This window comes from Halichoeres trimaculatus, unplaced genomic scaffold, assembly GCF_033239565.1.
Source record: "Halichoeres trimaculatus isolate MK-OKI-2021-1 unplaced genomic scaffold, fHalTri1.1 fHalTri1_scaffold_13, whole genome shotgun sequence".
Classification (NCBI taxonomy): domain Eukaryota; kingdom Metazoa; phylum Chordata; class Actinopteri; order Labriformes; family Labridae; genus Halichoeres; species Halichoeres trimaculatus.
The window spans coordinates 31,862,962-31,887,240 of record NW_027437191.1 but is presented as its reverse complement, the minus strand read 5'-3'; the positions used below and the strand labels follow the sequence as shown (position 1 = coordinate 31,887,240).

At 37.7% G+C, this 24,279-nt stretch overlaps 1 protein-coding gene across 3 annotated transcripts in view; it reads right to left on the bottom strand.

Moving 5' to 3' along the window:
• stxbp5a (syntaxin binding protein 5a (tomosyn)) overlaps positions 1-24,279 on the bottom strand; it is a 186,415-nt gene that overhangs the window by 36,347 nt on the left and 125,789 nt on the right. For all 3 annotated transcript variants that reach the window (XM_074684689.1, XM_074684690.1, XM_074684691.1), the window contains exons 8-13: positions 15,996-16,119; positions 9,619-9,697; positions 7,982-8,136; positions 4,633-4,705; positions 4,265-4,412; positions 830-897 (exon numbers count right to left, since the gene is read on the bottom strand). In XM_074684689.1, the coding sequence (XP_074540790.1) occupies positions 830-897; positions 4,265-4,412; positions 4,633-4,705; positions 7,982-8,136; positions 9,619-9,697; positions 15,996-16,119 (647 nt within the window). The remainder of the gene's footprint in view (positions 1-829; positions 898-4,264; positions 4,413-4,632; positions 4,706-7,981; positions 8,137-9,618; positions 9,698-15,995; positions 16,120-24,279) is intronic.

Sequence of the window (24,279 nt, the reverse complement as noted above, 5' to 3'; positions counted from 1 at the left end):
TTTAATTCTACTTATATGCTTTTTTTATAAATAAATAAATAAATATATATATATATTTATTTAATTCATCATTTTTTTAATTTAACTCTTTGTATTTTATTGTTTTTTTTTTAACTTTCTCTAATTATTTTATGCTGTTAAATATTGTACATTTTCTGACTTTTAAAGGCCCAACTAGGGACAAGAGTTGGAAATTAGCATTTGCTATAAACTCTCTGTGCAGCACATCAGATTCATACTTAGTGATGGAACTATGTTAAACTGCATCGTCCCTATTAAATAAATTAATTCAATTAAATTCAATTTTATCAACTTCTCAACTTCTCCTCCTGTTTATTTTCACCTTCCGTTGAAAACATTTGTTAGACAAAAAACTCACAGTTCTTTGCCATATAATTCTTCAGAAGAATGAATATTTCACATTTTTTACTTGTTCATTCAGTTGTTTGTTTTTACCTTTATACCATAACACAGGGCTCTCGATGCAATTAAAAATAATTGAAAGTAAATATTGAAAAAATGTGTAACTTTCATTAACACTCCAGTGACATTATTAAAGATTAATTCCATGTCTGAAGCCATCTTGAGATGTGAATCTCTTAAGACAAACAAAATATGTCTTAAAAAGTCTTAAGACACTCAACGTCTTCAAGACACAAAAACCTGTCTGAGTGAACCCCATGTCGTGTCTTAGGACATGAGTGGCGTCTTCAAATTTTTGTCTTAATACGTCTTGGGATGTCCTGATGTACACAAATGTCTTGATATGTCTTGAGACACCTTGATGGCTGGATATGTGCTAATGCTAATGAAATCAGGATGGTCTTACCCAGTGATGATGATCTCTGGATAGCTTTGTGTGCCTTGACCCCAGTTTCCACCACTTATAGGCCACTCCTGGACAGAGAGCAGAAACAGGACGGACATACAGCATGTCAATATCAACATGGGTTTTCTCTGCAGACAACACGACTTGAGTACATGTGTGGGTGTGCAGAGGAAAGCAGGAAGGGTTCTTTGCATGAGTCTCCCTGTGTGTCTTGCAATTATACATTATGCACCTCTGTGGATGTGTGTGTGTGTGTGTGTGTGTGTGTGTGTGTGAGTTGGGGGGGGTTTGGCTTTGAACACGTTGACACATACAAAGGTCACCAGGATGACTCACGGTGATCTTTATGTGAGAATGCCCTCCTGCAGCTCAGCCAGGCCTTTATTTGACAAAAAAAAAAAAAAAGAGCAGCAGCTCGGCAGCCAGTTTGGGTCAGTACATGCTGACATTTCCGACAGAAAGCTAGAACAAGGCGACAGGGAGAGGAACACGGGCGTACATAATGGCCTTAAGAGCAGGGTGTCTGTCGAAGATGATACAGGAAAAAGAGACGAGGAGCGAGGTGTGTGAGGGGAGTGATTTCAGCTCAAAGGAGACGCTGAAAATGAACAAATGTGCTGCACTCAATCTGCAGCAACAGGTATCCTCAGTCCTCTGGTGTCATAGAAAGTTTGAGTATTTACAACTCAGGCAGTTAGCTTGTTTACAACAGCATCATCCAGAATGACATGAAGGAAAACTCAGCCCTCGGGATGCTATTACACAGTTACACACCATTAATCTGCGAACGTAGTCAGATAACAAGAATCATTCTGTGATGGAAAATTATGGAGAATTTATGTCTTTTAAAGAAGCTATGAGGAGGATCAGCATGTGTTTGTTGTGGAGCAAATTTTCTATGTTCAGTTCAACTTTTTACCAGATACAACGTGACGAGGTAAGGTGTTTATCAGTACAGTTACGTAGCGCTGTTGTTTGAAATGTGACAACAAGCAAATGTGAGTTTGTACCGTACGTCAGTAGCCGGTTATATGCAGTGCTAATAAATCAAAATAGCCTATATTGGCACTGATAATCTCATTTTAAAGTGTGGATTATGATCAGGCATAAATCTCGAAGGAAGACTTTTTTAAGATCACTTGCAAACTCCTCACAGCCCCTTCAAAAAGGAAAAACAGTCTGTTCTTTTCTCTGATTCTGAATGACGTTGGAGTGGTTGCCATCAATCATTGTAAGACGTACTTACTCTTTTCTGCAGTGACAGCCAAGCTTATTCACAGTTCAGTCGTTTTTCAATAATTTCACTAAAATATGTCCCTGAAATATCTGACAACTCCAGCAACCACAGCAGCTCTGCGACGCTGTAATCAGGCGAAAGAACACTCTGAGCTTACGCCGTGATGCTAATATAAGGTAGCATGCTCAGACTGAGAATTCCCTTGTGCTGATGTACAAATTTGACCAGCCCAGTTCAGATATTTCAGTGCTGACATTTGCTAATTAGCTCCAAAGACAGCTGAGTCTCATGAGATGGAAAATGTTTCAAACTCATTAAATTCAACAAGTTTTAGCCAAAATATTCAAATACTGATTAAGAGGTACCTTCTTGAGTTTGTACCCAGCTGTCTTAAAGTCCCAGTGAGGACTTTCTAAGTAATTTTGATAAAGTTTTACTTGTAGATATATGCCTGGTTGAAATCCAAGGTTTAAAATGAGATTAACAGCATCAAATTAGAAACAGACCAATATATTTTTTTCAGGGTCGATACCTATACCGATAATTAGTAGTCAAGGAAGCCGATAACCGATATTTAGGGCCGATATTCATTTGCAGTAAAAGTGAAAATATTAGCGTCAAAATTTGGGATAATAGAAACTTTTTTAATCTGATCTGTACTTGGAAATCCCATCTCTTGCTATCCAGGATTAGGTAATCCGTCTCAGTTTTATGATGGTTTTTCAAAGCAACATTGGATCACCCTGATCTGGATACCCAGTTTTTAAGATTACCAAATCTGGATTACCAGTGCTGTAAATGGGACAACATATCAACGTGGGCTACCAGCTCTGTCAAGAACAGGTAGAAGAGCCAACATGGGGTCATTGTAGGTGTTTTTTTTTTTTTTTTTGAGAAATAACAAAAATAACATAAACATCCACTTCAATTTGTAATTTCTTTTATGGCGTCACAACAAATGAATAAGAAATATACATAAACAAATACAAAGTGGAAATTTTGAAAACCTGAAATGTTAAAAAAGAGGCCTAATATCCAATAGTTAGCAAAATAAAAAAAAATGTTCAGGGTTCTTCTTCATCTGTGAAGGAGAGTTCAGCATTTTAAGCTTTATAAGGTGGATCTGGAGTTTTTCTCTGGTTTGCTGCAGTTTGCTCAGTTTGATTTGTTCCTCGGCCAGGACTACCTGGGCTTCTGCTCGTTTCTCTCTCTTTTTTTACTTTACTGTACTGAAAGGCTTCAATGGTAGCTTTATCTACTTTATCACTGTAATGGTTGAAGAAGTCAAGTGAGAAATATAAACAAAACTACCAACACTAAATTTTTACAAATGTTTTAATATTTGACCAATTTTAAACTTTCACTACATTTTCCTCCAAAAATCCACCTCAAAATCCTGCCCCGTGTTGGGATCAGGATGATCCTGTTTTTTGAATTAAAGTGATCCAAATCCTACTGAAAAGATCTGAACAACACAAACTTAAGGTTTGATCTGGGTTAAAACTAGGATTGGATTATATGATCTAATCCGATTCTGAAATCCTCCTTTCCCCTTTGACGACCCATTTTTAGAATTTAATCCGATAACCAAAATCTGATTGGATTACCTTTGAACAACTGCCCCATGTTCATTAAACAACTCCCAGGCTCAGCAGCTGTCTCATGAAATTACATGAAAAATTCAAACAATCAATAGCTCCCTAAAGTTTTCTACAGAAAGTCAAGGTTTCCAAAAATTGTCTTTGCGTGTCACCAATCAGATGGACGGAGAGGCGCACCTGTATTGGTACCAGTTTGAAATTTAATTTCTTATTCAGGATTTGAAAAAAAAAAGGCGGATGCCAATATGCTTCAAAATGCTAAATATTGGCTGCTATACAAACAGATGGACCATGGGCTAAACCAAAACATTAGAATACAGTTCAAATACAGTTTAACAGTGCAAGATTTGTCTAGGAGAATTCAGATGAATATTTAGTCACAAATACTGATGTTACGTTTTTTTAAGCATTTCTATTACAATGTTTTTTTCTAATCAATAAAACAGAAAAGGTCTGAAAAATTCAAAGTATTGCAAGAAAAAAATACTTCCTCTTCATCCTTCGCAACCACATGGTTTAAATCCAAAGCTGTAGATTCTCAATCCATTAAGACAGACATATAATTCTCCTCCACTACAAAGCGTCTGTGTGTCGTACCTTTTTGCTGTATCCCTGTCGTTTCTGCCGCGAGCCAACAGAGTAAAGTGCAGGTATGAGGTCCACAGGGCAGTCGGCAAAGTACTCGCAGCAGGTCACAGGAGACTCGTGAATGGTCAGAGGATAGGGGTTCTCGAATATGGGGTAACTGTTCAGATATGAGCACAGACAGAGCCACTCAGTATTATTCTCATTCGGAAGCTGCACACGCTGAAGAATAAGATTTAATGAAGGAAGTTATATTCTCGTACAAAGAGGAGACCATGAATAATAGAGATAATGAACTCTAATAGATCGTCTGGGACACTCTCGTCTGCATTTCAGTTACAAAAGAAGCAAAGATGATAATTGAATAGAGTCATACGCACCCATTTTGTGCAAGGTCGATCACCACTAAATCCTTTTCTAGAAGGACCACCACGGCATAAGGTTCCTGAAAATCTGCAGAGTGAGAGCAGGGAGACAAGTCATTCATCACGCTGAGGTTTTCATGTTATTCCTTGAGAGAGCTCCCCTGAAATCTGCAAACCACAGGGGAGGAATTCTGCAGATTTTCTATGGCAGATGTTATTAACATATCTCTGCCCTGAAGATGTGAGGGCAGGAACACTTAACGCTTCAGATATATTAATCTACAGGATTCAGAGCTGTGGGGGATATCGCTCTGGTTAAATATTTGTCTCAGTCTGAATTAAGAGGTGAGCCTTGTGTTCAACCTTAGGGTGATTCTCTCTTATTAACGCTTTTAAACTTTCATTTCAACCAAGTTAGACCGAAGCCAGACCATCTCACCAGACTGCTGAATAATCTACCTGTGCATATCGCTGACACCAGCACATCTTTCCATCATTTTAAGTGACATCAGCATTTTTTTAAATGAAAGCAAGCACTGAATTCATTACTGTCAAAGTCTTAGACTGATCTCATTTGCACTGATCCAATCATGGTAAGAAAAGGCCGGTGTCTACTTACTTACAGGAAGTGCCCACAACCTGAGTTTTACAGCACTTTCTGTTTGGGATTACGAAAGAGTCTGTTCCAAGCTGCTTTATGTATTTACTTTTAGACAAAGAAAGTTTGCAAAGAAACTTAGAATAAGAGAAAGGAATTGTTTTCTGGCATTAATTTGATTAGTGCAAAAAATTACATAAAATCAGAGAGCGCAGACCTCCACCAAGCATATTGTGTTCGTTACGCAACACTTTAGTCCGACTTTAATGTTATACTCCCTTTCAGCTGACTGTCTGCAACAATTTGGTGTTAGTTGCTTGTTTGTACGATAATTTGTTTCCTGACAGTGTTGAAAATTATAACCCAGTACATATTTCATATTCCAGATCTTAGTATCCAGAATATTGGCAGAATCTGGATCGTACTTTTACATCTGTCAGAAATTATGGTGACCTTGTCTTGTGTTGTTTTGCAAAGCAATCCAAGTGGAGTTATATACAGAAATGGTGAAAACAGCCCTATCTAACAGTTATAAAGAATTCTTTAAAAAAAGTCCTGGATCCAGACTGTGATCTGGATCACCTCCAAAATTGAATCACTTATTCCTTATCCCATTTTGAACATTTCATCAAGATCTGTTCATAAGTTTTTGCGTTATGTTGTCACAGACAAACAGACAAATTCTCCCAAAAAGATAGCTGCTGTCTCTTTAAGGCTTCCTGCTCCACAAGCCCCCTTTCCTCTGATTGGCCAGCCCTCTGGAGGACGTTCCCAGGCAAAGCAATGAGCAGACCTTGGTGTTTGAGGCCCGCTTCTCATTATTTAAGCAAGTCTCGTGAAGATCTTATCCCATTTTTATTTTTGAAAATAATATATATATATTCAAATAATTTATTTTTAAATTATATTTCTATTACTATTCATCATATTCAAATTAAAAAAAAAAAATAGGATAAATACACACACACACACACACACACACACACACACATATATATATATATATATATATACATATATATATATATATATATATATATATATATACATATATATATATATATATATATATAGCAGATAGCATAGTTTGCTTGTTTCTGAGCTTTGTTTGTCCGCTTCAGTGGTTGTCAAGTTACCAGGAAGTTGTTCTTCTTCTTCTACGCTTTCTGAGAGAAACTTTCCTAGCATTCTGAAGCTAACTCTTCATCCACCTGTATGTTTTTCGGCCCTTAAAGTGGCAATATAAGAAAGTAATCCGCTTATTTAAGCAAGTCTCGTGAAGATCTTATCCCATTTTTATTTTTGAAAATAATATATATATATTCAAATAATTTATTTTTAAATTATATTTCTATTACTATTCATCATATTCAAATTAAAAAAATAAAAATAGGATAAATACACACACACACACACACACATATATATATATATATATATATATATATATACATATATATATATATATATATATATATATATGCATATATATATATATATATATATATATATATATATATATATATATATATATATATATATATATATATATATATATATATATATATATATATAAAGCAGATAGCATAGTTTGCTTGTTTCTGAGCTTTGTTTGTCCGCTTCAGTGGTTGTCAAGTTACCAGGAAGTTGTTTTTCTTCTTCTACGCTTTCTGAGAGAAACTTTCCTAGCATTCTGAAGCTAACTCTTCATCCACCTGTATGTTTTTCGGCCCTTAAAGTGGCAATATAAGAAAGTAATCTGTTGTATAATTATTTTGTTTATGTTCGTATCGTGACTCTATTGTGTATAAGATCTGCAAATACTCGATCCGCCGACCGTAATTATACGCCCATTTATGAACGCTGTGTGTTTGTATCAATCATTAATTGGGGTTTTTGTGTTTATGTCCTTTTAGTTTCACAATTTTTGGCATTAAATCCTGTCCAACCACAACTTTGCCTGTTCCTTGGAGGATGTGAGGTCACGAAGAGTTTAGCTGGCTGTGAATCTCAGTATAAGACAGGAGTCACACTGGGTGAAACAGTACAGATAAATATATATATAAATTTTTTTTTTAATTATTTTTCTTCATGACCAAAAAGTATTCTTAAATAAAAGATTTTTGCTCATTTGTCCAATAGAAACTTGAAACAAATCAAAACAGAAAGAGCACTGTCTCTATCAGAAGAGGTCTGACACTGGATTCTACACAGAAATCCTCTTCTGCACACTAACACTCATTTCAATCTTCACACTTACAGTGAAGCTCATCAGCTCAACATGTGTTGTGTGATCCTAAGCGCCAATAATGTCCATCAGTGGATGAAGTCAGGGGGTGCTGACATCAGACTGCCCAATGACGAGATGAAGTCATCAGTGTTATATAACTCACTAATCCTTCCTGTAGCTGTGTATCTGTGAGATAACGCTACAGCAGATTTACATGGTGAATTATACATGCACAGGATGCCACACATTCCCACTCTGTTGTTTCAGCCGCTGACTCCTCCGTACAGGAAATAAGATAATAATCTAATTCAGAGTGATGTGATTGTGTACAAAGAGATGAAATTAAAATGTAATATACTGTGTGGGATAATAACAGAGGAATGGGAGAGATTCCCTGGGGAAATTTCATATTTATTACAGAAACAAACAAACACGAGGGCAAGGAATCCAGGATAATTAGACAACACAAAGGTGTGTGTTTGTGTGTGTTATTTAAAAAGAGGACAAAATGACAACAAGTACACAAACACACTTACCATTAGGGTATGGTGTCTCACAGAGTGTGAGGAAGTCTACTATGGGGTAGTCCATCTCCAGGACTGCAGTACTCTTCCCGTGCATTACAGTCAAACATGGCCGCCGGCCCACCGTGTCATAAGACAGACCACCAGAGAGGATTATGAAGGGTTCTCTGTATCATACAAACACAGGGAGGGTTAAAAACATGATGTTTCATGTTTGAAATGAAATACATCAATGCATCAAAAACTGATTCTGACTGCCCTGGAAACGTCCAATGATGTCCAAATGTCTCAATCAAAAATTGAGATGACCAATTAAATCTGAAGATACTGCTAACTCTGACTTATTAAATAACAGCTCTTAAAATGAACTTAAAGCTCCTGTGAGCACCTTTCATTTTGTTTTGATTTTGGCAACTCCTGTGAACAAATTGGCTCCAAAAAAACCCCCAAAAGCCTTTGTGAGGAACTTTTGTTGAAAAATATGAATGGTTAAAATAACAAACTTAAAGCTCCTGCAAGCGCCTTTAGGGTGATGTTGATTTGGTGCCCTATTTGAAAAAAAGGGCTTCAAACACTTAAAGCTCCTGTGAGAAGTTTTTATTTTGTGTCCATGTTTGTGCCCTCAAGACCACAAAGTCAAATGTAAAATGGAATATATGAAAAAAAGACGTTGATTTTTGGCTTGACACCTACCCCCCGCCAGCTTTTTTAGACAATGGAAATAACTAAATAGAAATCTCACTCATATCTAAATGATGTCTGATTTTTTTAGGTCATTAAGAGACATTAGTATTTATTCAACACTATTTCATAACTGGTTGAAAAATGTTCACAGGAGCTTTAAAAAAGGAGGGTAGCATTTATTAAACAGTAACATGATGTCATTTAACTCTGCGATACACTATATTATGTCAAAATTGCTTCATTCATATGATAACAAACCTTAAAACACACATTAGTTTAAAGGTAGAGTCTGCAGGATTTGTATACATGTGTGTCAGTGTCTGTGTCTGCCTTAAACTCTTCCCTCTGCCTGTTAGTTGATGTTTTGGTCGTTTCAGGACATTTCTGGGCACTGAGTAAGCATGGTTAAATCAGCCAATCACAGTACACCCAGTGCGCAAGTGACTTTGCATGTTGATTAGTGAGTGGAAGAGGCTAATCAGAGCGGCTACGATAGCGGGTGTAGCACAGAGAAGGAAAAACACAACTAAAGTGAAACAAAACAAAGGTGAAGCTTGGCTCAAATTTCACTCGCTTTCAGGAACTTGGAGAGCAGCACGGGACAAAGAGCGACAAGAGCTTATGTGTCAAATACCCGTGATTAGCTCGTGCTAACATGCGAAGTCAGGTGCATGCCTCTTGAGTCTCTCCCACGTAGAAACGTGATGCTACAGGTGGTTGCTGTTCTAGAGAGTGTGTTCACGTAATCACGGTCGGAGGCAATGTGTGTGTGCTGCCGCTGGCACTGAGCCAAGGAGGAGGAGCCTAGTCGAAATGTTGTGTTTACTAACAAGTGATAAAAATTCCTGCAGACCCTACCTTTAATATCCTGTTGGTTGGAGAAGAATTTAAGTTGTAAGTTGTTCTTTAGAGCATATTTAAGCATGTGCAAGCTCAGGTTAGTGTGCGTATATTAGAGATGTTACCCGTTTCTTGTGGTTTTGTACTCCACTTTGAGAATGGGTTTACAAGGCTCCGGCTTCTTCCCGTCCTTGGGCTGTTTTCCTAAAAATAGAACAAAAGCAGAAGTTTCTTCAGTCTTCAGGTTCATCCCTCCCTCTCTCCCTCCCCCTCCCCTTCCTTAGCTCTTGTCTTGTTTCTCCAGTCATCCAATTCTTTTTTCCCCCTCCCTGGAAGGTGCACTTAAAATGCAGCCATGAACAGGAGCCAGACAATAACAAAAGTGCATTCATCAGAGAGGAGACAGACGAAAGCAGGGGCAGAAATATGCAAAGGAGGTGTGACGTTAGCGGCTGAATTCATCTTTTCAGGCTTTCAGGGAGGTCTGTGTGAGAGGGAGCTGCACATTCATCTTATGTTGGATGGATTTTTCTGTACACTGTGTTGAGCCAAATGTAAGATGAGTTTTTTTTCACTGAAAATAATGTGAAAAGTTGGAGATTGTCTTATAATCGAGGTGGAAGCATAGATACATGCTGATAGTTGTGTAGGGATGCCACATGACCTCAACAGCAGAGAGCGCCAACTTTTTGCAAATCCAGCAACCTCGCGGGGGTTGCAGTGGTCTGTCAAGCACAGCAGAGATGCAGTGACAGGAGATGAGAAGTGGAGAGGCGCAGTGATTATCCAGATCAAAGAGGAAAAAAAGTTAAGCAAGTTAACTGGCAACTGAGGTGGAGTTATGATGCTAATGTTCAGATAATGATGGTCAGTTCAGCAGAGATGTTAAACTGTCAGGAAGGCACGTAACTCCATACTCTTTGTGGAAGCGTGACTCTTTGTGGACACCCGACTCTTTATGGACGTGTGACTCTTGATGGAAGCATGACTTTTTACGGACGCACATCTCTTTTCCACACATGACTCTTTATGGACAAGCAACTATTTGGATGCGACAACTTCTTATGCACATGTGACTCTTTTTGGACCGCCTCTTATTTTGGACAGACGACTCTTTATAGACGTACAAGTCTTCATAGAGGCACGGCTCTTTTCAATGCCTAACTCTTATTAGATGCCTGACTCTTTGCAGACATGCGACTCTTTACGAACATGCAACTCTTTGCAGAAGCAAGACTCTTTAAGGACATGCGACTTCTCGTGGATTCACAACTCTTTAACAACACACGACTCAATGGAAGCGTGACTCTGTACAGACCCAAGTCTCTTTTTGACACATGACTCTTTCTGGACAAGCAACTCTACGGATGCTTAGCTTTTGAGGCATGACTTCTTATGCACATGCTACTCTTTTTGGATGCACCTCTTTTTTTGGACACCCGACTCTTTATACACTTGTGGCTTTTTATAGAAGCACAACCCTTAACGAATGCCTGACTCTTTGCAGACAGGTGACTCTTAATTCACACGCAACTCTTTTCAGACACACAACTCTTTGTGGACTCACAACTCTTAAGGTTGCACAACTCTTGGCTTTGCATAACTCTTTATGAAAGCATGACTTTTTACAGACCCAAGTCTCTTTCCAACACATGACTTTTTATGGATTCGTAGCTTATGATGAAGGCGCAACTCTTACAGAGGCACAACCTCTATGCACACGCATTTTTTGGTCACTTTTTTGTTTGAACACGCGATTCTTTATAGACACACGACTCTTAATGGGGGCACAACTCTTATTGATGCCTGACTCTTTGTAGACATGTGACTCTTTGTGCACATGTAGACTAGCATCCCTCTATGTTGCACAACTCTTTGGGGATGTGACTCTCTGTGGATGCGAGTCTCTTGTCAACATGACTCTTTATGGACAAGCAACTCTGTGGATGCCTAGCTTATGATGGAGGCGCAAGTCTTATGGAGGCACCAATCCTTATGCACATGTGTCTTTTTTTGGATGCGCCTCTTTTTTTGGACACCCGACTCTTTATAGAGGCATGACTCTTAACGAATACCTTACTCTTCTTAGATGCCTGACTCTTTGTGCACATGTGACTCTTAACGGACATGCAACTCTTTATGAACCCATGCTACCCCTTAAGGATGATCCACTCTTTTTGGACACACAACTCATTATTGGCGCGCGATCTTCAAACATCATGCTTCACATCGTAATGTTGGAAGATCACATATCCATAACGACCATCTGAAAAATGTGTTCTGTAAAATGAAAGCTTATCATGGGAGACCATTTTTACAAGACTGACAGGAGGGTGTATGAATTTGTTATCAAGAAACATAACAAAGGCATGCCCATTACCAGAGCTGTCATTGAAGTTACATATGAAACACAGATCTTAGTGACTGGGTTTAAAGCCAAAAATGAAAGCAGTCTCCATCATTTCAATTATTGTATCTGAATTTTAATAATATTTTGTATTTTGTATGAGAAGACATCATAAGTGGAAGTTACTGCTGGGGCAAAGTGAGTCAGGTTATACGAGTCAGGTCTGTATAATAAAAAAACCTACTTTTAATAACTACATCTAAATAACAGATATCTAAAAAAGACAATTAGAGAAAGGCTTATAAGCCTTACTTTGACTTGTCAGAGGAATTTGCATAATTGCCCATTAAATACCAAGCTAATTATGTATGCGGCAGTGGGAGAAACAACTAATTAAAAAGCCTGCGTGGTGAAATCCCCTATACACAAAGTGGTTAGAACTTTTTTCCTTTCATTTAATTCCTTTTCTTTGTTCCCCTCTCTGACTCTCATGCTCTGTCTGTCCATTTGTTGAACTCACACGCTCTCTGTTTCTTCCAGGCCCTTCATCTCGTGAACTGTCAAAGTACTGCTGCTGCTGTGTCTGTACGCATGTGTGTGTGTGTGTGTGTGTGTGTGAAGGAGCAGGATTAAAATGCATCTTCAAAAGAGCAGACTAGCTTCTGTGCAGGCCACAAACCGAGCAGCAGCACTGATGTATGCACGTGCAGACACAAAGGAGAGTAAACAGAGGCCCGGCATAATTGAACTGACAATAATCCTGAAATGAGGTTGACGTGTTTAGAGAAGGAGTGACTTTTAGGAGTATGGAGCAGGTGATGTGACTGGCATAAATGAAAGAAAATTCATTATAGATTTCTATCTCATACAAACCAGGGGGACTGATCTGTCTCTATGGAAAACACAAGTTTGACGCCCAGGAGCGCATCAGTTTGAGTCACTGTGGTGTCTTTGGGCTGTTACTTAAGGAAACGTTCAGCTCCAGCTGTTTGATTTGATGGGTTAGCAAAGCCATGTGAGGTCAAATGGTGCGGTCCATTTCTACTCAAGGGCCGAGATTTACAAGTTCCAAGTGGGAAATTTCAACTGGAACGCCCCCTGAGGTTGGAATTTCCTAACGGGAAGTCGGCAGATCCACACCACCCAAGGGTTTATAGTCAAAGATGGCTGCCCCTGGTGTAAACAGTAATTAAGCTCCTGTTATATTTTGTTTATTTTAACATTTCTGACCAGTATTTGTTTAATATTACTGCTATGGTAAGTTTTTCTGACTTGGCAACTGGAAAACTTAACTCATCGTCATTCCCACTCCCCACTTTCCAGGCCTGATGTAAATGGAGCGCAACAAAACTTTGTACTTTTTTATGCTAACTCGTGCTAATTTGATATTAGCGAGAATATATTTCTCCGCTCTAAGTGTCTTTACCAAAGATGTGTGCTTTCATACTTTTATAGGTACCGACTAAGTTCTGTCTGTTGTACTGAGTACCGATTCACAAAAAATCAAACGCCTCCTTGTGGCTGTTAAGGGAGTGGAAAAGTTGCAGATTTCCAATGCTGGACATGAACACAGCATTGCAGGTTTATATTTAAAGAAAGTAACCGAAAATTGTTACAGTCGAGTACCGATACCGATTGCCAGGTACCAGGCATCGGTATCTCTTCGTTTCAAATATGAAAGGTGCCTAACCCTCGTCTTTAAACAGACTCTATGAGTTTCAGGATTGATTTTAGGGATGATTTTGGTATCACTATCAGAACCAGCTGATGTTGATCATTTTTTTGACATATCGGTATCGGCCGATATGTTATCAGTATCAGCCGATATTCACTAGCTACTGACATTTTCAGAGCATCTTGAATTATCTTATTGTTTTCAAGGCTATGTAAACACCAAAACTACTCAAGAAGAGTGGACCCTTTTCTTTTATAACAACAATGTTAATATCAGATATCAGTATCGGCCAAAATGTTCATATCTGTGCATCCCTCATTGATTTCACTGGTTACTTTTAAAGCCCTCAATGATCTTTCTTTCAGCTACAGTTGACCTGTTTGAGCTGACACATACATTGAAACTTGTGACTATAAATACGCACATTACCATTTGAAAAAAAAAAACATGAAGCACAAGATGTTCCTCTGATTCCCCTCATCTTTCTTCAACACTCTCTCCACTGAGCAGTAATAAGAGCCTTTGTGTGTCTAAGGATAGCAGCAGAAAGGCTTCTTCTGGTTTGATGGAGGAAATGTTCTCTGAAAGCATTGATTGGAGGGAAAATGTGTTCAAATCAAGCTGTGTGACTGCTCCACACCTCGACATACACTACACCTTGTTGTGTGCAAATGCTTATTATTATTATTATTATTATTATAAGGGCCCGTGCCCACCAACCCACCAATTTTTCTTTCTTTTTTTCCTGATGCCACTTCAACCCCAAATTGCATGCCTTTCACTTGATATAAATGCAAACACACCTGGCCACAAAATTCAGTCACAGTGAAAAATATATGATTCCACCGTTTGCACAAAAAAATATGCCCCACAGTGCCCCCTAGGGGCTTAAAACTGCAGGCCCTCCGGCTACTTTAAGCTAGAGCCCTGAAATTTTTTGGCTAGACCTATCATGTCTAGTGCTACAAAAAAGTCTCTTACAACCATGCTGAACTCCCAACAGGAAGTTTGCTATTTGGACATAAACTTTGGATTTTGACGATTTATAGGCTACGCATTTGAATGAACTAGTCCAAGGTCTTTTATTGGATCAACTCCAAACTTGGCTTGTGTATACTACACACATGGATGATTAAAAGTCTTTTAAAAGAGTTTCACAACTCAATGGGTGTGGCCAGGACAAGAGCTAAAAGTTTCAACTTTGCAAGTTCAACTTTGTCCAACCTGCACGAAAATGGATTCACATGTTCAGTGTTATGGCCTGGACACATCCATGTCATCATTTTACTCCAAAGTACAGAGCCCCCAAACGGAAAATTTTAAAAAAAATGTGCTCAGAAATCTCTCTCAACCCTCATAAAGCATCCCTGATAAGGTTATGTCCTGTAGTTAAAGGGTGTGTCTATGGAACCACAACAAGCTCAGAAACTGGTTATAAACCAGGAAGTCAAAGTTACTCTGTCCTTTAATACCCCATCTTCTTTACATTTCACACACCATCAAGGTCCGTCTTCTGACACTTCTATAACCTAAATATAGTGCCACCCTCTGGAAATGCATGGTAATAACTTTCATATACATTCTTACATTTGTTCCCAATTTTACACACACGATGTCACTCCTAGTCTGACCACATTTTGCTGCATATACAGCGGTCAGGTCATGCTCCGACGGGCACACGACAGGCGAGGGCCCGCTTATCGCTGCTTGCAGCTTTACTTATCACACTTTATGTTTTTTTTTCAATATTTATTATCTAAAAAGTGTAGTTTTTGTACTTATATTTAATAATTTGCCACTAGGGTTGCAAAACTTTTAAAATTCGTAAACTTCTCACGGGAATTTATGTGAATAAACAGGAATTTATTGGCGTAAACTGGAAATTAATAATGAGGAACTTAAACATAGCTTAGGCTACATAGGGTTGTATACTGTAGCATAGTTTTGGCTAAAGCAACCATATCTAATGCAAGTTCACTTGAATTACAGACAGACTGATTATTGGTCAGGCTGATTGCCAAAGCCGATATTTTGAAGCATATTGGCATCGACCTTTTTTTCAATCTGGTAGTCGATAAGCATTTGCCTAAAGGTGTTTAAACAAAGTTAAGTGTTGGAGTGTGTAGTATCCCAAATTGAGACGCCATATTTTTACTTCTACTGCAAATGAATATCGACCTCAAATATCGGTTATCAGCTTCCAAACATATCAGTCTCCCTCTAACTTGAATATCTGTGTTATTCTTCGACCACATATCGACACTTTGCTGACTGCAGGCTATCAAGGCCAAACCCCCTTCATACACTGTGCATTATGCCCACAACACAAGATCATCAATGGCACCACCTGAGGTCTGCATAGTATTTCCAAATTTCCCATGCTCAACTTAAAGTTTCAGGAAATTTACAGGAAAGTTTCCACCCTTTTGTAACTCCATTCCCCTCATCAATGTTCCCTGTGAGCGTCTCAGCCTCCTTACCATGTGGGGTGATTGTCTGTATGGGCTTGCCCTGCCCTCTGACGTTCCATATGGTCAGAGTCCCGTCTGAGTGACTGCAGATGAACTGCTTCCCCTCGTGATGCCAGGCCACCGAGTGGATCGCCTAAGAAACAACACGCGGAAAGACGAGAATTGTTAGTGGGTCGGCAGGACGAAACATCATCATTACACTCCAGTTTGTTGTTGCCACACGGTGCTCAGCACAACGTTCATATGCACGAACCCTGTGACTCTTCATCATTCACTCTGTAACAGATGATGAGCGTTAGATGAAGAAGCCTGCCCTCTGACTTCACAGCAATCCTCCAGGCATAAATGCATTTATTAAAAGCAACTTTTACAGGAGCTGAGTGTGGAGGTAGGAGGGTATGGATGGTTGTTTTATTCAGGAATAACATAAGCAGAGGTTATAAATTCAAGACTTATTTCTCATGCAGACACAAATTCATTTAAGATAAAGCATCAGTCTGTAAATTATAACATATATTATGACATAAATAATACGTAGCACTTAGGCTGTTGCTCTGATTTCCCTCGTCTTTCCTCAGTACTCTCTCCACTGAGCACTATTAAGAGCTCTGGTTTGCCTCAACATCGGAGTAACAACCGTAGACTGTGACGAAATATAACATACTTTCACAAACAAAGACAAGACAGGACTATGACTAAATTTCTTATTGTATATAGTTGGCACAAAAAGACCAACACTTAAACTCTTGGGACTACACTAGACTGGGCCTTAAACTTTGATTGTTTTTAGTCAACTAAAACTAGACTAAGACTGAAACTCTTATGGTATTTAGACAACCAAAACTTGAATGAGACTAAAATACTTGAGACTAGACTATGACCTAAACTCTGATGGTGTTTTAGACGACTTAAACTATACTAAGGCTAAAGACTTCAGACTAGACAAAGACTAAAACTCTCATGGAATAAATGACTAAACTAGACTTGCACTTTAAGTTTTTAAACTAGACTGTGTCTAAAACTCTGTATATAGTCAGCAAAACTAGACTAAGACTGAAAGACTTGAGACTAGACTTTGACTTAAACTCTTATGGTATGTCATCAAGTAAAACTAGTGTTAGACAAAAAGACTTGAGACTAGACTTTGACTTAAACTCTGATAGTGTTATAGTCGACTTAAACTATACTAAGGCTGAAAGACTTGAGACTAAACAATAACTAAATTTTTCTTATGGTATTAAGTCAACTAAAACCAGACTAAGACTGAAAAACTTAGGAATACACAGAGTCTAAAACCTTTTTTGTTTTTAGTCAACTAAAACTAGACAAAGTCTAAAAGACTAGAGTCTAGACCAAGACTGAAACTCTTATGATTTAAATACAATTTAAACAAGATTAAGATTTAAAGACTCTCAACTTGACTAGACCAAAAATTCCTATGGTTTTTCATTGACTTAAACTAGTCTCAGACTAAAAGACTTAAGACTCGACTAAGGCTTAAACTCTAATAGAATAAATGACCAAAACTAAACTTACACTTTAAGTCTTTAGACTAGACTGGGTCTAAAACTTTTTTTGTATTTAGTCAACTAAAACTAGACCAAGACTGAAAGACTTGAGACTAGACCAAGACTGAAACCCCTATGGTATTTAGACCACTGAAAGTAGACTTAGACTAAAAGACTTGAGACTAGACAAAGGCTAAAACTCTTATGTCTTTTAGCCGGTTTAAACTACACCAAGACTAAAAGACTTAAGACTAGACTAAGACTTAGTTTCCAATTGAATTTAGTTGGCTAAAACTAGACCAACAATTGTAGACTTGGGACTAGACCAAGACAAAAATTCTTATGGTATTTAAACTAGACTAAGACTAAAAGGTTTCAGATTACTAAAATATGACTAAAACATAACATTTTTTGTTAATTTTTTTTTATGATATATAACCAAACCAACAAAGAAGAAAACAAACCAAAAACCAAAAAAACATTATAAGCTTACAGTTCTTTACCGTTGAAGAGTACAGAAAGAAAAATGAATTTGAGTTCCCTGTTCCTGACACATTTCCCGCTGCTGTTATAAGCCTGCCTCACACACACTTATCTACTGACAAGCAATCATTGACAACACAAACACATCATAACCAAAGTCTGCCAGTAAAGGGCAACCTTGCTTATTGATGCCCTTTTCAGCGCTCATAATTACACCCAGTGAATGTCTTGACATTAAGTAAATACGATTATGGGCGCCAAATCTTACACAACAGCTTCACAAGCAGTTCGATACTGTTTTTGCAATTTTTAACTTTCTTTTCTTTCTTTACTCAACAAACATGCCTAACACTTTTATTCCTGTTGCCTCATCCTCTGAACACTGCTCCTTGTTTGCCATCGCTCATCTGAAATGAATGATCACCTTACTCGTCAAAGTTGATGTGAACACACTCCAGTCGGGTCAATCTCTCCCGACTGAGGTTGCTGTTTATTTAGGCGTATATCAATTTAGCCATCGGTGTGTCATTAATCAGAAAGCTGCTGCGTGCCAGGGTGAATGTGCTGAGTTTATCAGAAAACGCCGAAATAAGACAGAAGACGAGGGAACCAGGGCCACCTCATGTCACACCACTTAATGAACACGTTCTGTTTTAACATTTGGCTGCAAATTTAGCTGAACAGTGAGGTCAAGAACATTTATTGTTAGAGGGAAAAGAAAACAGTTTGTTGAAGAATGGAAACCTTTTTTTGGAAATTTTGAAGGATGAGAATATTGTAATAACTTAAGGCCTCAAAGTTGCCGTTGCTGCTGCTTTTTCAGTTATATTTTGTTTGAATCTACTTCTGTTGTTGCTGTTTTTATTCACACTATTACTGGTGTTGTTTTGTTATTAATTTCTCCCTGTCTTTATATGTTATATGTTTATTATTATCTTATTTTATTATTTATATAAGACTTATATTTTTTTAAAACCAACTCTGGACAGTAATTAACAAAGCATCTTTGTGGAAGAGGATAAGAGACACTACATTTTTATATATACATATTTTTATTTATTTATTTATTTTCAAATGAATCCTTAAATTAATTTCAAACTTCTGAGATGTGTAGTAAAATTTTAGAAAAAAATGTCAGATTTTTTTCTTCAAAGACCAAATTCTGACTAAGCTCAGGATTCTGGTTCAAAATAAATAAACAAATAAAAAAAAAATCAATCAATAAAAAAAAAAAAAAAAAAAAAAAAAGAGCCCTTAAAAGTTTGATTAAAATCTTCAAAGAATTCAAGGTATCAAAGTCCAAAATTCTAATAATTTTTAAAGGATTTTTCATCAAGCTTAAAATAAAAAAAAAACTCAGAGATCTGAGAAAAAGTAAGAATCCCTAAAAAGATGTCATAATCCCATCAAATTTGAGATAAAAGTTGGAAATCTATTAAAAAATATTTAAATTATTCTGGAGAAAGAATAATTAACAATGAATCTTTATGGAAGAGGATAAGAGCCACTACAGTTTTAAATTTTAATAATAAATAAATAAATTATTTTCATTTATTTATTTATTTTATTTATTAAACAAATCATTGGGTTAATCTCAGACTTCTGAGATGTGTAGAAAATTTTAGAAAATATGTCAGATTTTGCTCTTTAAAGATGTAATTCTGATGCCCTTTCCCAACTGGGTACTTACTTTATTTTTGAACTCTGGCTCTAAATTTAAAATTGTATAAGCTAAGAGTTCTGGTTAAGAAATAAAATAAAATAAAATAAAATAAAGTAAAATAAAACAACAAAAAAATAAAATAAAAATAGATTATAAAACAGCCCTTAAAAGTTAAAAAAAAAATAAGTTAAATCTTGAAAGAATTAAAGATATCAAAGTCCATGATTCCAGTTATTTTAATGGGATTTTTCATTAAGCTCAAAACTCAAAAAAAAAAAAAAAATTAAGAGATTGGAGAAAAAGAAAGAACCCCTAGAAAAATGTCACGATTCCATTAAATTTGACACTAAACTAAAAAATCCATTGAAAAATATTAAAATATTTCTGGAGAAAGAGAAGAAACCCCAGGAGAAATGTCAAAATTATGACTTTATCCTTTAAATTCTGTACTTAAAATCAAAATTAAATATATATGTATATATATTATTTTTATGGAACCCTGTTTCCACCGGTAAAACAAAAAAAAAAACATGGCAAACTTAAAAAAAAAAGAAAAAAAAAAGAAAGAAAAAAAACTAGCTCATAATTGTAAGATGCTAACATAACCTAGCCTGAGCTTGTAGCTTTGCTTTTGTGTTTAAGTTAAAACTCCACCTTGCTTCGGGTCAATCCTACTTTAAAGTTAGTTTAATCATGTGTCAGTACCTCTCACTTCATATGTTTGTACTTTTATTAAAGTATCAGTACATAACAAGAGGAAAATCCATACATCCATCATGTTAAACATCTACATGTAGGTTTTTATATTTACTGTAGCTTCAGCGCAACACACACAGTGGCCCTGATTTTCTTTCATACTTTATTTTTTGGTGTAAAAGTTGCTACAACAACATCAACCTGGCTCCCCCGTTAAGTGTGAAATCCTTTCCTAATCTTGCGTGGCTCGACACCAGTTGTCAGACGCTGAGGCGAGCTTTGGAGAACTTGTTTCCACTCATTCAGAAACTCCTCTGTGGATCCTGTGGTGGGTGATTTCAGCTGCACAACCTTGAGAATTTTAACAAGTCCAATCACCCCGGCTGTCCTCATTAGGATTTCCTCCAGGTCACCGAGATCTTGATGACACAGAGCTTCAGTTGTGTGACATCATGCTGCACAGACACACACACTAAGGCTACCTTGTTAAGCAGATTATGACTCATCGCCCTCGCACTCCCACACAGACTCAAATAAATGAAACATGACTGAAGTTATAAAAGCTCCAAAACCTTTTCTCCAGCTCTTCATCAGCTGGTCCCCCTGATTTCCTGATTCTTTCTCTGCGCCCGATTAACGAGGAGAGCCGGTGAGTAATGGTTAGGTGTGTTATCTAAGCAGATAGAGGAAGTGAGTGACAGGATGGTGGGATGCAGTTTGTCCATGATTAGTTGCCAGAGGTGATTCACCAATGAGCACAGCCAGGTGGTGTCGATGTTGTTATCGCAGGTGTGCTGAATTAAGTGTGAAATCATTTCAGATTCTGTAAAATTTTTAGCATCCCACGCCGGGGGACAGGAGGGAATTTTTCTGTGCCGTGGAAGTTTGAGAGGAAAACAGAAAAAGTGAAGCGGCATCAACTTGTTCCAACGAGATCATTATTTTCTATCCACACAAGAAATAAATAATCACCTTATGGGATTTCAGAGGCACTAGTTCTTATTTTCAGGTCATTATAGGCTTGTTTAAAGAGGGGGTGTTTTCCTTTCCTAAATTTTAAACATGGTTTTAAAGTAACAACACTATAGGTTCATTTCAACCTGTGGAGTTCCCCAGGGTCCTATTCTTGGTCCCATCCTTTTCTCCCTTTACCGCCTTCCTCTTGGCCTGACTTTTGAAAAGCATGGCTATCCTACCATCTGTATGCAGACGACACTCAGTTTTACCTTTTTTACCAGATACAACGCGACGAGGTAAGGTGCTGTAGCGCTGTTATTTGAAACTTAACAAGCAAACGTTATAAATCTGTACTGTTCCTCAAGATGTATCCATAGACTAACGTGACAACAAGTAAACACTGTCAGTTCATACGGTAGTTAAGTAGCCGTCCATATGTAGTGCTATCGGTCGCTGAGTGCTGTGAGACGTGTCTGTAATGTGTAACGTTGGTGAATCCTGGTTACCAATCAGAGCTAACGTAACCTCACTCTTCATTTTATTGATAGACTCCATTGACTCTATTATTGATAGTTTGAACAGACGACTGCAGAATAACTGCTGACTGTGGGTTGGAATGGACATTAGCACAAACAATTTAGCTTTTAGGTTTTTAGGTTTTTAGGTTTTTAGCCTTTAGCTCATGTTTTAGCCTTTAGCCTTCATTTTAGCTCTTACCTCATGTTTTAGCCTTTAGCTCATGTTTTAGCCTTTACCTCATGTTTTTAGCCTTAAGCCTTCATTTTAGCTTTTACCATATGTTTTAGCCTTTAGCTCGTGTTTTAGCCTATGGTGAATGTTTTAGCCTTTGGCTCAAGTCTGGCCTTTAGCTTGTGTTTCAGTCTTCACCTCACGTTTTTAGCCATTAGCCTTCATTTAAGCTTTTACCTGATTTTTAGCCTTTACCTTATGTTCTTAGCCTTTAGCCTTCATTTTAGCTCTTACCTCATGTTTTAGCCTTTGGCTCAAGTCTTGGCCTTTAGCTCATGTTTTAGCCTTTACCTTATGTTCTTAGCCTTTAGCCTTCATTTTAGCTTTTACCATATGTTTTAGCTTTTAGCCTGTGCTCTATCTCTCTCTTGTTTATCTTTCTTCTGCTTTTCTGTCCTTTTTGTCTGACAGTTAGGCTCCAGTATCCACCATCACTACCAAGTTAATCATCATCAAAAAAAAAAACCAGATCTCTCTTCTCGTTTCAAAACTTTAACATAAATCGATTCGGTCCTGCTTGACCTGCAAGGATCAAGAGGAAGAGGCAGGATGCAACTCCAGTTGACTGCTCGAAAACTAATTTCAGCTCTCCAACATTTATGAGTTTTTACTGTTTAAATTATTTTCGACCCCCAACAGTTGTTCTTATTACCACCCGCTGAGCCTTTAGTGAGTTTTTGGGAAGAAACATTTAGATCTTGATGACGTTTGATATGTTGAAGAGATCCCCAATTTCTAAAACGTGTTTTTCTACTTAAAAAATGCTAATATCCCAATGCTATTGCCCTCTCATAATAATAATAAAAACTCATCAGTTCCAAGAAGCTTTGACAGCGTCAGAATAACTTCTTTAAATCTATCAGCGCTTCGTTCCAACAGGGAACAGTTGCACAGAGCTTAATTGGGAAATGAGGGGGGTAATTGAAACACATGGTGCTCCTCCAATCAAACAACACCAATTAAAAAGACTAATTCCATGATTTATTACATCAGGTCAGTTTACACAGCGCGACCTTTTGGGGGATGAGGAAATTCAGTCAACACTTATTAGAGTCACGCTCACGAGTGTGTCCCGTTCATGGGCACACAAGCTGCACACACACACACACTCACACACACACAGACAGAAGCAAACAAATGGAAGTTGGGGGAAGAAAACAGACATAAACATAAACATGCATATCACAGAGCTCATTAGAGCAGCTTCTGCCAGCATTGTGTCAAACTGGGATTCAAAGACAGCTTAGCCCTGAAGTACCACACACACACACACACACACACACACACACACACACACACACACACACACACACACACACACACACACACACAGTGGCTCTCACAGCGATTGTAATTCAGCTGAAGTAGAAAAACATTCCCCTAAAAAAAGGCTTAATCTAGAAAACAAGCATTTGGGGGTGAGTGTGTCAACAATGATTTCCACGGAGCAATCCTGTTTGGTATTAGAACGTGAAATCCATTTTGTTTCTGTTTTGGTGTTGTTGTTGTTGTTGTGTAAGCCGTAAGACCAAACAAGTCCCTGTGAGTTTCTGTGTACCAATTAAAACTTTTCCTGTTTTATCAAAGGTGATGCACCTTCATTGCTTTGGGCTTTGGACAGGAAATTGTTGTTGCTTTTACCTCATTTTAAAGTTCAGCGGTTTTTAGCTAATGCTTGATTCTCAGAGGTTGTAGGCTAAGTGTTAGCATTTAAAGCTGTTGTACTTTGACTCTTCAATCAGTCTAATTTAAAGTTTGTAAAGACAAAGCTTCACGACAAACCTAACAGTTCAGTGTTGACGGGTTTGAAGCAATGCTAACAATGTGCTAGTCCTTGTTGTTCCAATTTTTCAAACATTTGTCAGCCCCATAGGATAATTGCTTAAGTAAAAGAAATTTTACTTAAGTCTAGGTTGCGCCACATAAGGTTTGCCCTCGAGCAGGTAGCCCGGGTTCAAATCCAGCTTGTGTCATTCCCCACTCCAACCCCCTTTCCTTCTCTATCCACTGTCCCTATTGCATTAAGTGCATGAAAAGTTGGGATGGGATGATATGCCTTTCTCCCAATTTGATCCTTTTATGATTTTTGGGGTGCCGATTTGACTTAAATTACGATTCTCCGATATTTCAGTTTTTCAATGATGATGTCTACAGACTATACCAGGGGCCACATGTGAGTCAGTTTTAAGGATTTATTCAGGGGATTTGACATCTCAAATGAGGACTTGAATTTGTA